Source organism: Anabrus simplex, chromosome 1 (assembly GCF_040414725.1).
Source record: "Anabrus simplex isolate iqAnaSimp1 chromosome 1, ASM4041472v1, whole genome shotgun sequence".
NCBI lineage: Eukaryota > Metazoa > Arthropoda > Insecta > Orthoptera > Tettigoniidae > Anabrus > Anabrus simplex.
Genome location: NC_090265.1, coordinates 1,079,939,022 through 1,079,953,833, shown reverse-complemented (window position 1 = coordinate 1,079,953,833; position 14,812 = coordinate 1,079,939,022). Strand labels below are relative to the sequence as shown.

The window sequence follows — 14,812 nt, the reverse complement described above, 5'->3', positions numbered from 1 at the left end:
GGGCTGTACCTTAAACTAAGGCCACAGCCGCTTCCTTCCCATTCCTACACCTTTCCTGTCCCTTCGTCGCCATAAGACCTATCTGTGTCAGTGCGACGTAAAGCCAATAGCAAAAAAAAAAAAAAAAAAAAGTACCCTCATAACCATATGAAGAGATCTGTAACTTTCATTTACAATCATGTTTATGTGATTACCCCAATGAAAATCTTTCCTCATATTAACACCTAGGTGCATACAGTGATCCCCATAAGGAACTTTCACCCCATCAATGCAGTAATTAAAACAGAGAGGATGTTTCCTATTAGTGAAACTCATGACATGACTTCCAACCCCGTTTATCATCATACCATTGCCTGCTGTCCATCTCACAACATTTATTTATTATTCTATGCAGTATAACATCATCTGCAATAAGCCTTATCTCTGATTTCAGTTCTTTAGTCATATGATTTATGTATAAGAAAACTTAAAGATCCAAAAATACTACCTACGGAAATTACCCTCTTAATGATTACAGGATCAGATAATGCCTTCTATCGAACCAGTTATTAATTTTGCAAACATGTCCAATATAATCAGCAAGAATGCTTTCCCAAAGCTTACATGCAAAACATGTCAAGCTGACTGGTCTGTAGTTATTGGCTTTATGTTTATCACCCTTTCCTTTGTACACAGGGGCTACTATAGCAACTCTCCATTCATTTTGTATAGCTCCTTCATGCAAACAGTAATCAAATAAGTAAGAAAATATACTTACTCATATGTTCCTGGCTTGTTAATGCATGTAGCTCCATTCTGACAGCCTAAATCTGTGCCAGCAAAGCGAGCACATTCGTTTACATCTGTATCACACAAGGTTCCCTGCAAAGAAGGTTAAAATGGTTATGAATATACTGAGTATGGAAGATAAGATGCTTCATGCCTGTAGAAAATGGACTGCAATATCACACACAGAACTTGACACACACACACAAAAAATGTAAATAAAAAATGCAGAAGTGAAGCATGCTAGTACTGCAATGGGTAACATAAAAAATTGTATCACACCAAACTGTGAACATGGGTAGCAGTTGCATGATATTTCAAGACATCATCATAACTTGACAGGTCCGCCTCTGTAGCGTAACGGTTAGTGTTGTTAGCTGCCATCCTCGGGGCCCAGATTCAATTCCTGGTACTGCCAGAAATTTAAGAATGGCAGGAGGGCTGGTATATGGTTGAAATGGTACATGCAGTTCACCTCCATTGGGGGTGTGCCTGAAAAGAGCTGCACCACCTCGGGATGAGGACACGAGTTTACATAACTTGACAGAGCCTATCCATCTTGCTCTGGGCCTCCCTCTTGCCCCCTTTCTCTCTTCCTTAGCCTCCAACACTTGTTTTGCTGCCCTTCCCTCCTCCATCCTCATAACATATCCAAACCATCTCAATTTATTCTTATCCATCCTATCATTCAGTTTTTCTACTCGTATTTCTTTTCTGACCTCAACATTTCTTACTCCGTCTCTCCTTGTCTTCCCTACCATACTCCTCAGGAACTTCATGTCACTGGCCTGAATTTTACTCTCATTACTTGCTGTCAAAGTCCAAGTCTCTGATGAATACATTAATATAGGGGAATATGACATCTTGTATATTATCTCTTTACATTTCATACGAAATTCTCTGTTCCACATCAAGTTCCTTACATTCTGGTAGAATGTATTTCTCACTTTTATCCCACTGCTCATCTCCTTATCCAACCTTGCATTTTGCATTATTTCACTTCCCAAATATTTGAAGCACTGAACAACCTCAAGGTTGTTTCCTCTGATTTTCATACTATATTTCTCAATATTGTAATTTAAAGCCTCTAGATGGATTTGCATTTCTGTATTGTTGACTCCCCAGATCACTATGTCATCTGCAAACAACAATATTTTGATATCCCCTCCATAAGTGGAGACAATACACTTCCCTGTCTTAGTCCAGTTTGGTTTCTAAACAAATCACTTCTCCCCACAGGAGTGTGGACAAAACTGGAACAATTCTTATACATTGCTTTCACTAGTTCCCTTGATTTCCTTTCTCTTCCTTCACTTCCCAGGGTTTTCCATACCTTTTCTCTATTAACACTATCATATGCTTTCACTAGATCAAGGCATACCATCATCATATTCCATATTCCCACTGTTTTTCCATCAATAGCCTCATGGTAAATACAGGATATATAGTTGACCTACCCTATCAAAAGTCATACTGCTCTTCTTCTAAATTTCTTCCTACACTTCTTCTCATCCTCCTTTCTATTATTCTCTCCATATTTTGGCTACTTCTGACAACAGTGTAATTTATCAATAATAGTCACATACCTTCCTATCTTAAATACTGGTATCATTATACTTTTACACAGATTATCAGGCACTTTCTCTTACCTCCATATACACCTTAGCAGCCTATAAAATCAATGTAGATCAAGAGGTCCTCCTGCCTTTATTGTTTCCACATATATTTCATCCATCCCTGCTGCTTTTCCTGTTTCCATTTGTTTACCAGCCATTTCCACCTCTGCCATTGAAATATCATTCTCTGTTTCTGGATCTTCCTCAGTTACCACAACACTCTCTTCTGCATCATTTCTCACATTCAGGAGTTTATCCAATTAATCTTTCCTTCTTTTCTTTATCTTTTCTCAGTCTGTTATTTCATTTCCACTCTCTTCCTTGACTTATTTTGTGTATATTTTTCATTTCTCTTAGTTTTATCAACCCATACAACATCCTTTTATCACCATTTACATCCTTTTCCAACTCTTGTGTGAATCTCTCCCAACATTTTTTTCTTTTCCTCATTTACCACTTTTTTACACTTGCCATACTTTTATTTTCCTGATACTTAATCTTACTTCCTTCTTTGCTATTTCTATTCCATTTTATTGCTATGCTTTCTTCTTTTGTTTAACAATCTCCTTTACCTTTCCATTCCCCCAAGATGTCTCCCTTTCCTTCACTCTTTCCGAAGTTCTGTCACAAATATTCTCTGTACAACTTACAAATGTATTTTTAAATTTGGCCCATTCTTCTATACTTTCCCATTTCTGATATAGGAATGTGCTGTTTTAATTCCTCCTGAATTTTTGGCACTATTAAAACTTTAAGGGCATCAAAAGATCATACTCTCGACATTGCAACATATAACTCAAAAACTTGCTGAGGTAAATAGAGACCTATATGTTCTAGTGTCTCCATATCTCCCCAGAGCTTTATTGATCATGATACAAAATGCCAAACGAATCAGAAATTGGTGGCTCTTAAATCGAAAATGGAAGTGATTTATTGGATGGTGTAAAATCAACTCAAGGGATTTAGAGCTCTATGGCTCCAATATTTAGAGTAAGAATATGTGGAGGCAAACCACATAATTCTAGGAAATTGAAGAATTGAAGAATGCTCACCAAGTTTTAGGACCTTCAACATTCCACTTCAAAGTCGCATAGTCGTCCACATATTAATGTCAAAATTTGTGCAGGTGTACACATGAAAAGTTTTATAAGCGGCATGATTGTGCTAACTTGCAAATCACATCAAATGATGGAATGCTACATTATGGTGAAGTCTGTACATATTTGTTGCTTCAAGTGAGGATGCATGCTGGATTTTTGGTTATAATATGCACCAAGAGTTCCATGTTGTTGCCTGGTTACCTGTCCAATTACCTGACCAACAAGATGTTTTTAAATTCCAATAAATTCTTCACAAGCATTATTACAGGTACAGTTAATAATTACACAACTCACTGCATGGTTTCAGCTGAACTAAAATCCAACAACGAGGAGTACATATATTTATTCTGAAACACCATTTCCCTATGTGTGTGGAAAAAGGAAAGGCAAATATATTTAGGAAAAACAACTAAGATTTGAAAAAAGTAATACTGTACATTGGATATACAATGTTTCTCCATATGAATCAGAAAGATACAACCTGCACTTACTTTTACTTCATGTAGTAGGTGCCACAAGCTTTGATGGTCTCTGAACATACCAAGGTATTACCTATACAATGTATAAGGATGTGGTAATGAAGCTTGGACTGCTTCTAGATGATTCTGAATGGCAACATTGTTTGATGGAAGCATCAGTTTTTCAAATACCCTTCCAATGGAGACAGTTATTCTATATATGCTTACTTCATCAGACTTGCAATACTAGTCACTTATGGGAAATATATAAAATCTCTATCAGTGAGGACTATTTAAAATCTTCAGATACAAACACACCTTATCAATTGTCTTTTAGAGATATTAACCCAACAGCGCGGAGTGACGTGTAGAACATGTCATGCGGTAGCCATCTACTGCTGTCCCAACTGCATTGTCGTTCCATCTCATGAGTTTCCTTAAAACGACGTCCAAAATCTCTTCACACCCATCCAGATGGAGCTACAGTCTTTTGTTTGATACATCTATCGATTCATTTGAACAATTTTTCACCTCGCTATCGATGTGTAAAAATCACCAGCTATTCGTTTATGTAATCTTCCCACCATGGTGATCGTAAACAAATATAAACTTGCGATGCTATAGAAGGCATTTTAAATTAGTGTTTTAGTGGTTTTGAGGACAGTAATTATAATTTTAGTGAAGATTCTGATGACAGTGATGTTGATGTTGCCGAATTAGACCGGGATGAGTGTGAAAGTGATTCAGAAGAGAGTGTCATTGCTGGTGCTGCAGGTGGTAGTGCTGCTGTCACTTTTACTGGAAAGACTTGCATAATTACATGAGTAGAAAAGAAACATTTTGTAATGTGTTTGGACCCCAAGGCTTAGGTCTAAAAATAACTGAACCAGTAAAGGCTTTCAAACTGTTCTTTATTCTTTCACTCGTCCAGCTGATTGTGATGGAAACATTTTTTTTTTTTTTTTTGCTGGTGGCTTTATGTCGCACCGACACAGATAGGGCTTATGGCGATGATGGGATAGGAAAGGGCTAGGAGATGAAAAGAAGCGGCCATGGCCTTAATTAAGGTACAGCCCCAGAGTTTGCCTGGTGTGAAAATGGGAAACTATGGAAAACCATCTTCAGGGTTGCCGACAGTGGGATTCGAACCCACTATTTCCCAGATGCAAGCTCACAGCTGCATGCTCCTAACCGGATGGCCAACTCGTCTGGTATGACGGAAACAAATAGCTATGCTGAGCAATAAGTCCCGAGGAATGTTATTTCCGTTTCGATCTAGGGTAAGGGAATGGATTCCGGTAATTGAAAATGAGATTATGTTACCTTAGTCCTCATCACGCTGATGGGAATTGTACAGAAACCAATGTTTAGATCACACTTCTCAAAAAATTTTACCATTGCGATGCCCCTTTTTGGATCTGTCATATCGCTAGACAGGTTTGAATCCATACATAAATTTCTGCACATCAATGATGAGACTAAGTACACTACATATAGGGGGGGGGGGGGGCAAAAATGCTATTTCCAATATTGTATATCCAATTATCACATATCTCAACAACAGATTTCAGTCTCTTTATTTACCTGCTCAGGATATTTCAATTGATGAATCCCTAACTTTGTGGAAGGGATTACTCTAATTTCGGCAGTACCTGCCACTCAAATCTTCCAAATTTGGCATTAAAACATTCAAACTATATGAGTCTAGCACTGGATATCTCTGGTCTTTCACAGCATATACAGGAAAGACACTATACTAGAATCTTCTTTTGTAACCAGCGGTACAACTAAAACCATGGCCATAGCCTTGACCCTCATTGAACCCCTTCTAAGAAAAGGACATACCTTGTGGATGGACAACTTTTACAACTCTCCCATCTTGGCAAAAATGTTAAAAAACTTGAAAACAAATTGTGCAGTAACCCTCAGGCTGAACTGGAAGGAGTTGCTGAAGAAAGTCAAAGACAAAAGACTAAAAGCTGGAGAGATTATTTCCCAATGTTCAGGACCTGTTACTGTTATGAAATGGAATGACAAAAAGAATGTGACCATGATATTTCTACATTCCACAATGATGAATCCAAATTGGTCACCACGAAGAAGAAGGAAGAAAAAAATCAAACCTATTCTTGTACTGGACTATAATAAACACATGGGTGTTGTAGACCTGAAAGATCAGCTTCTTCAAAGTTATCTCATTAAAAGAAAGAAAATGAATAAATGGAACCTGAAACTATTTAGAATATTTCTAAATGTGTGCATATTAAATGCTTTAATAATATGCAGGAAAAACTGTCCAAGGAAAAATACAGACTTGCTCAGTTTCAGGGTTGAATATTGGTGGAGGGACTGCTGACTGTGCATGGGACTGGAGTTCAAAGAAAGGTTCCAGGGAGGCATTCCACAGACAATATGGTGCCACGGTTGACAGGGAGACACTTCATAGAAAAGATCCCTCCCACAGAGAAGAAGGCTAAGCCACAAAGGAGGTGTGTAATTTGCTAGCTCGTGAACCATGGGCAACGACTGAGTGGCCTAGTAAGTGGTCCAGAGAGTCAGGATACCAGGTGCTATGGAATGGGAGTGGGCATCTTGGACATATTCTGAGTCATGGCCCTCCTTGTGCTCAGACAGCTAGGACTATACAATCCACCGGTGGTCCATAACCCGTTAGAGGAGAGATCCTCACTTGGACTATGTGCAAGTAGGGTAGCATCCTGCTTCATGAATTTTCCGAGCTCAGAACATTTTAAGCAAGCCTCGGACCTATGGGAGAAACGGACTCCCACTCTCATTTGACAGGTGAGGGACGCCTTGGAAACAACTTGGCGAATGAAATGGAATTTGATGGGGAGCTATCAATATTAATGGGGCTTATGGAAGAAAGATAAAACTGGCTGAGTCAGCAAAGAGGATGCATCTGGATGTGCTAAGAGTAAGTGATATTTGGGTAAGGGAAGATAACGAGGAAGAGATAGGAGATTATAAATTGTACTTGACAGGTGTTAGAAAGGGAAGGGCTGTTTACCACGAATACCATTGCACGCAACATACTGTAGTTTCTGTTAGGCATGTAAATGAGCGAATGATGTGGGTAGATTTGTCAGTTAGAGGAATTAGCATGATAATTGTCTCAGTGTATTCACCATGTGAGGGTGCAGATGAGGACGAAGTTGACAAGTTTTATGAAGCACTGAGTGACATCGTTCGTGGTCAGGGTCAACAGCAAGGATACAATAGTGCTAATGGGCGATTTCATTGCGAGAGTTGGAAATAGAACTGAAGGATACAAAAGGGTGATTGGTAAATGTGGGGAAGATATGGAAGTTAATGGGAATGGGAAGCGTTTGCTCGACTTCTGTGCTAGTATGGGTTTAGCAGTTACGAATATATTCTTCAAACATAAGGCTATTCACCACTACACGTGGGAGGCTACGGGTATCAGATCCACAACAGACTCTATCTTAATCAAGTCCGAATTCAGGAAATCTGTTAGGAAATGTCAGGAATGTACGAGTTTTCCGATGATACAGACCACTATTTGATCTGTAGTCAACTAAGTATCTCTAGGCCTAGAGTAGAGAAAGTGAAATCTGTCTCCAAACTAATAAGGGTAGAAAATCTCCAGGACGAGGAAATTAGAAGTACATGGATATGATTAGTGAGAAGTTTTGAACAGTAGACAGGAAGCAGGTTCAGGATATAGAAAGAGAATGGGTGACATACAGGATGCTGTAGCAGAAACAGCAAGGGAATGCCTAGGAACAACTGTGTGTAAATATGGGAAAAGGCAAACATCTTGGTGGAATGATGAAGTGAGAGAAGCTTGTAAACGTAAAAAGAAGGCTTATCAGAAATGGCTCCAAACAAGGGCCAGGGCAGACAGGGATTTTTACATAAATGAAAGAAACAGAGGGAAACAAATAGTTGTTGAATCCAAAAAGAAGCTGTGGGAAGATTTTGGTAATAACGTGGAAAGGATAGGTCAAGCAGCAGGGAAACCTTTCTGGCCAGTAATTAAGAATCTTAGGAAGGGAGGGAAAAATTGAAATGAACAGTGTTTTGAGTAATTCAGGTGAACTCATAATAGATCCCAGGGAATCACTGGAGAGGCATAGGGAATATTTTGAACATCTTCTCAATGTAAAAGGAAATCATCCTGGTGGTGTTGCGAACAGCCAAGCTCATGGGGAGGAGGAAAATGATGTTGATGAAATCACGCTTGAGGAAGTGGAAAGGATGGTTAATAAACTCCATTATCATAAAGCGGCAGGAATGGATGAAATTAGATCTGAAATGGTGAAGTATAGGGAAGGCAGGGATGAAATGGCTTCATAGAGTAGAAAGATTAGGATGGAGTGTTGGTAAGGTACCTTCAGATTGGACAAAAGCAGTAATTGCACCTATCTATAAAAAAGGGAACAGGAAGGATTGCAACAACTATCGAGGTATCTCATTGATTAGTATACCAGGCAAAATATTCACTGGCATCTTGGAAGGGAGGGTGCGATCAGTCGTTAAGAGGAAGTTGGATGAAAACCAGTGTGGTTTCAGACCACAGAAGGGCTGTCAGGATCAGATTTTCAGTATGTGCCAGGTAACTGAAATATGCTATGAGAGGAATAGGCAGTTGTGTTTATGTTTCGTAGATCTAGAGAAAGCGTATGACAGGGTACCAAGAGAAAAGATGTTTGCCATACTGGGGTGTTATGGAATTAAAGGTAGATTATTAAAATCAATCAAAGGCATTTATGTTGACAATTGGGCTGCAGTGAGAATTGATGGTAGAATGAGTTCTTGGTTCAGGGTACTTACAGGGGTTAGGCAAGGCTGTAATCTTTCACCTTTGCTGTTCGTAGTTTACATGGATCATCTGCTGAAAGGTATAAAATGGCAGGGAGGGATTCAGTTAGGTGGAAATGTTGTAAGCAGTCTGGCCTATGCTGATGACTTGGTCTTAATGGAAGATTGTCCTGAAAGCCTGCAGTCTAATATCTTGGAACATGAAAATAGGTGCAACGAGTATGGTATGAAAATTAGCCTTTCGAAGACTAAACTGATGTCAGTAGGTAAGAAATTCAACAGAACTGAATGTCAGATTGGTGATACAAAGCTAGAACAGGTAGATAATTTGAAGTATTTAGGTTGTGTGTTCTCCCATGATGGTAATATAGTAAGTGAGATTGAATCAAGGTGTAGTAAAACTAATGCAGTGAGCTCACAGTTGCAATCAACAGTATTCTGTAAGAAGGAAGTCAGCTCCCAGATGAAATTATCTTTACATCGGACTGTTTTCAGACCAACTTTGCTTTACGGGAGCAAAAGGTGGGTGGACTCAGGATATCTTATTCATAAGTTAGAAGTAACAGAGATGAAAATAGCGAGGATAATTGCTGGTACAAACACGTGGGAACTGTGGCAGGAGGGTACTCGGAATGAGGAGATAAAGGCTCATTTAGGAATGAACTCGATGGATGAAGCTGTACGCATAAACCGGCTTTGGTGGTGGTATCAAGTGAGGCGAATGGAGGAGGATATGTTACCTAGGAGAATAATGGACTCTGTTATGGAGGGTAAGAGAAGTAGAGGTAGACAAAGATGACTATGGTTAGACACAGTTTCTAACGATTTAAAGATAAGATTTATAGAACTAAATGGGGCCACAGCACTAGTAGCAAATAGAGGATTGTGGCGACGTTTAGTAAATTCTCAGAGGCTTGCAGACTGAACGCTGAAAGGCATAACAGTATGTATGTAAAGAGAGGAGGAAGGAAGTAGTATATTGGTGCCCTGACTGTGAAGCCGCACTTTGTATAGATGAATGTTTCAAAGTCTACCCACACAAAAAGCCTTTTTTAGTGAACTCCGTGTATGTTGGCTACATTTCTCAAAGTCTTTGAACTTACTGTTTGACATCACTGTAAATTGCAGGGTTATAGCAATGGGACCTACTGCTTAATGTGATATCTTAACAACAGGAACGTAAATTTCAAGAATTCCACATATACCAATATTTTTCTAGACATATGTGCAGTGTAAATAGTGGGTACAGTGCTAATGAAGAAAGATGTCTGTGAAGCTGTACTTTGCATGTTTAAATGTTGCAAAAATGCTATAGTTGTAAACGCTGCGTGTGTAAATATTTCTTCAAAATGCTTTCCTTTAGTTTTTGTTCAGTGTAAATAAAGTGACTGGTAAAGATATGTCATAGGAAGTGTATGAGGAGAACTGTGGATACTGGCGATAAGTGTTATACTGATTTATGTATCCATCTCTACCTTACATGGATATATGAATAGGTGAGTAATTGTAGAATTTTTAAATTGTACATCAATTAATATGTGTAAAAATATGATTAAAATTGATGGGAAATTAACAGAGATATGGCAAAGAGTTTGGTGCTTACGTATGCTAGCATTTAAATGCCCAGTAAAAATTCCTCCCGCCTCCAGTGAAGGCCAGTTCTTTAAACGCTCCCACTCAGAGGGATTAATGAAACCCTGAAATTGCATTGTTTTTCTCTCCCAACATTCAACTTGCCGACTATTACTGACTTATACATTAATGAGCAAACTACTAATGTACCAATTTTCAATTCTGATTTGGCCAAGATGCTGCCCATAGCAAACCAGGAACAACTTTCAATTATTAATGAAGTCATTAATGTGCTCCACAAAAACAACATAAATGTCATGAATACATTTTTCATGGGAGTCACAGGGGCACTGGGAAAACACTTATATACTGATGCTTAATACAGAAATTCTTCACTTCAGGGCCAAACAGTGCACAGTACAGTACATTCAAAATTTCTTTAAATTTATATGCTTGGTGTCTGGATTAAAATGAAATTCCAATGCAGCTGATGATATTGGATTAGCATGTCTCATAATATGGGGTGAAGTCCCAATAACAAATAGTCATTCATTAACATGTGTGAAATAATATTCTAAAAAATATTATGGGTAATGGCATTCCTTTCTTTTGGAAAATTATTGTTCTTGAGGGAGATTCCAGAGATTCCAGATAGGTTTTGCCCACCTGCTTCATGCCAAACAATTATTCATAAATGTATTAAATGCTCTCCTCTTTGGCTCTTCTTCAAAAGCACTGCTTACATAAAAACAAGGGCTAAACCACAAAAAATGGAATGTGTTAATTTGTTGCAAAAAATTGGTGATGGCACCTACCCTCTAGTGGATGGTGATGGATCAAATGTTATTGAATTATCTGCCAGAATTTTAGCATGACTGAAATTTATAGCAAAACATTCACTTCTGCAAAAGATGTCAATTTCTTGCTAGTTGACATTCTTACACCAAAAGAATAAAATTGTAATGAAATTAATTTGAAATTCATTGAGCTTACATCCATTTAATCAAAAACATACACTAGCATCAACAGATTTATTACTGAAGATGAAAGCCAATTACTTCAATTTTCTGCAGAATTATCCAATTCCTTTGAATTAAATGGTTTGCCTCCACATATTCTTACTCTAAGGGCTGTTTTCTCCAAATGAGTTTAAACTAGGTTTATTTTAACCTGGTTTAAGTCTGAGTTTAAACTAATTCATTTTCCCCATATTGGTTTAAATTGTGTACCAAGTTTAAACTTATTTTATTACAAGTGATTATTTTCATTTTAACCATATTGAAATTCAATTATTAAATGTTAAACAATTAATTTATTGAAACCACCTATTCAATACTAGTTAAGTCTTTATGACTATAATAATGTCATTACATTAAGTTTGAGTATGGTACATGTTTCGCCTGGCATTGCAGGCATCATCAGCCATGAATTCTATCTCCAAGTCAGAGCTCTGAGTGGATGCTATATTAGGCTTAATCATAGTAAATATTATTTACATAACAATTGCAATGGAGTGATCAAGCCATCCATGTTTTAAAGTACTAATGTGACGTCCAAATCTTGTTCACATTTAATGGAGATAATATTAACTGTCAACATTCATGAGTTAGTAATGAGAACGGCATGATACATGGGTTTAAACCATCTGTACATTTTTACAACTTATTGGAGATTAACTTGTGCTAGAACTATTCTTAAAAACTATTTTTTACACAATTTACACTAATGTATACAAACTTATGTCACGTTTTGGAATTGAACTGGTCGATCTTGTCTTGAAGTTTCAATGGGATGTCTTACTCATGTCCTGTCGAATGGAGATAATGCTGATACTGGTATGGTATTGTAGTCTATTGAAGTCATAGCATTTAAATATTTCTTTTTATATTTGTAGGACATTAAACACGTTCAGCTTATATTTTTTTTGGGGGGGGAGGTCTAAATATTTTGTAGTCAACCTCACTTCTAGAAGAATGAGTATCAGTATTAAGGTGGGGTGCTTTAAAGTGGATGGCAAGAAATCTGTTAGAGAGTTTGATCAAGTTTTGTTAGATAACGGATTATTACATAACCATATAAACTTTTTGTATGTTGTTTTGTTGGAGCTTTTTGAAGTTATTCAGTGTGGATTGAAGAGCAGTTCACTGGTTTCTGGATGTAGTGTGTAGCTGGTGGGTGCATTAAAGTCTCACACAAGCAACACAACAGGACCTCTTCGTAATGTCTAAAGGGTAAGTTTCAAGAACATTAAATCTACTAACTAATAAACCATCCTAATATAGCACTCACACACTTTTTTGTTTTATTCCACAGACTTTAATGCACCCACCAGCTACACACTACATCCAGAAATCAGTGAACTGCTCTTCAATCCACACTGAATAACTTCAAAAAGCTCCAACAAAACAACATACAAAAAGTTTATATGGTTATGTAATAATCTGTTATCTAACAAAACTTGATCAAACTCTCTAACAGATTTCTTGCCATCCACTTTAAGGCACCCCACCTTAATACTGATACTCATTCTTCTAGAAGTGAGGTTGACTACAAAATATTTAGACCTTCCCCAAAAAAAAAAAAAAAAAAAAAAAAAAAACATATAAGCTGAACGTGTTTAATGTCCTACAAATATAAAAAGAAATATTTAAATGCTATGACTTCAATAGACTACAATACCATACCAGTATCAGCATTATCTCCATTCGACAGGACATGAGTAAGACATCCCACTGAAACTTCAAGACAAGATCGACCAGTTCAATTCCAAAACGTAACATAAGTTTGTATACATTAGTGTAAATTGTGTAAAAAATAGTTTTTAAGAATAGTTCTAGCACAAGTTAATCTCCAATAAGTTGTAAAAATGTACAGATGGTTTAAACTCATGTATCATGCCGTTCTCATTACTAACTCATGAATGTTGACAGTTAATATTATCTCCATTAAATGTGAACAAGATTTGGACGTCACATTAGTACATTAGTACATTGTTATGTAAATAATATTTACTATGACTAATCCTAATATAGCATCCACTCAGAGCTCTGACTTGGAAATAGAATTCATGGCTGATGATGCCTGCAATGCCAGGCGAAACATGTACCATACTCAAACTTAATGTAATGACATTGTTATAGTCATAAAGACTTAACTAGTATTGAATAGGTGGTTTCAATAAATTAATTGTTTAACATTTAATAAAAGTTTAAACTTGGTTCAAAGTTAAACCTTCTATATTATAGGTTTAAACTGCTGTTTATATTCAGCCTTCCTGACATTTTATTAACGTATCTGTGATTTTCCTAGTAGAATGGTTAGTTCTGACTACCAGTACTGCAGTACTTAAATAGAAAACATACTAAAATTAGAACGTAGTATTAGCATTAGGAAAATGGAAGAATTTTTTGAAGTCTTTGGTTAAATAGGAAATAATTCTGATGTGCAACTGAGGCTAAGAAGTCCCATTTCAACAAAAGTTTACAAATCTGGAAAATCGGCTGTAAGAGACCTTTTTTGATGGATTTATAATTCACAAGCGAACAGCCAGAATTGTCCTGTATCAAAGAAGGATTCATTTAAAACATCAACCGCACAAAATAATGCTATTTCCCTAGAAGCAATGATTCTGGTTGCTCTAAGATATTATGCAGCAAGCATTTCTCTTATAAACAACGGGGACCACAGACCTTAAATTGCAGCCTCCTTATAATATTATAAAAAATACTGTTGGTGGCACGAATACTGTAATGTGAAGCATAAACATATTCGTACATAAGTGTTGTAATATGTCCGCTTGCCGTATCGCATGTTCTGTGGTTCTCTGATGGCTGTGGTCGTTAAAGAGTTAGATCAGCATCGTTCGAAACTGTGATTAAACGATTCGAATCCAGGTGGTCGAAAATACTTTTACCATCAAGATGGTGACAGGCACGATAGGAGAGGTGGTGGTATACAATTTCTAATGGCTAGATTGCGTGCCAAAAGCCTGGATTCAATCCTGCACCTCTCTGCCGTGTTTATATGGAGTGGGAGCATTGACGCTGTTGATGGTGATTCGTCCATCGGATGGCGACGCTAAGCCCTGAGTAGAGTCCTTGGTGCTATTCGGATAGCAGTAGGCTATGTCGACACCGGAGTCTACCCTCCCCATTCCTAATAATAATAATGTTTCTACGGCCCAGTAACTACTTTTGACCTTTTTGGGGACACCGAGGTGCCGGGATTTTGTCCCGCACGAGTTCTTTTACTTGCCAGTAAATCTATCGACACGAGGCTGACGTATTTGAGCACCTTCAAATACCACCGGACTCAGCCAGGATCGAACCTACCAAGTTGGGTTCAGAAGGCCAGTGCCTCAACCGTCTGAGCCACTCAGTATGGTGCCCCCTTCGCACTGTCATATACATTGTACTTCAATAAATATTTATGGGATCAGAAAAATAATAAAGTGTTTCATGCTTGCTAGTAAACTGGTAATAAAATAAATTATAATTAA

General features: G+C 37.6%; 1 protein-coding gene across 1 annotated transcript in view; it reads right to left on the bottom strand.

The window, feature by feature from the left end:
• Window positions 1-14,812, bottom strand: part of Cubn (Cubilin) — an 882,604-nt gene that overhangs the window by 818,556 nt on the left and 49,236 nt on the right. The window contains exon 4 of the mRNA XM_068225286.1: window positions 758-861. Within this exon, the coding sequence (XP_068081387.1) occupies window positions 758-861 (104 nt within the window). The remainder of the gene's footprint in view (window positions 1-757; window positions 862-14,812) is intronic.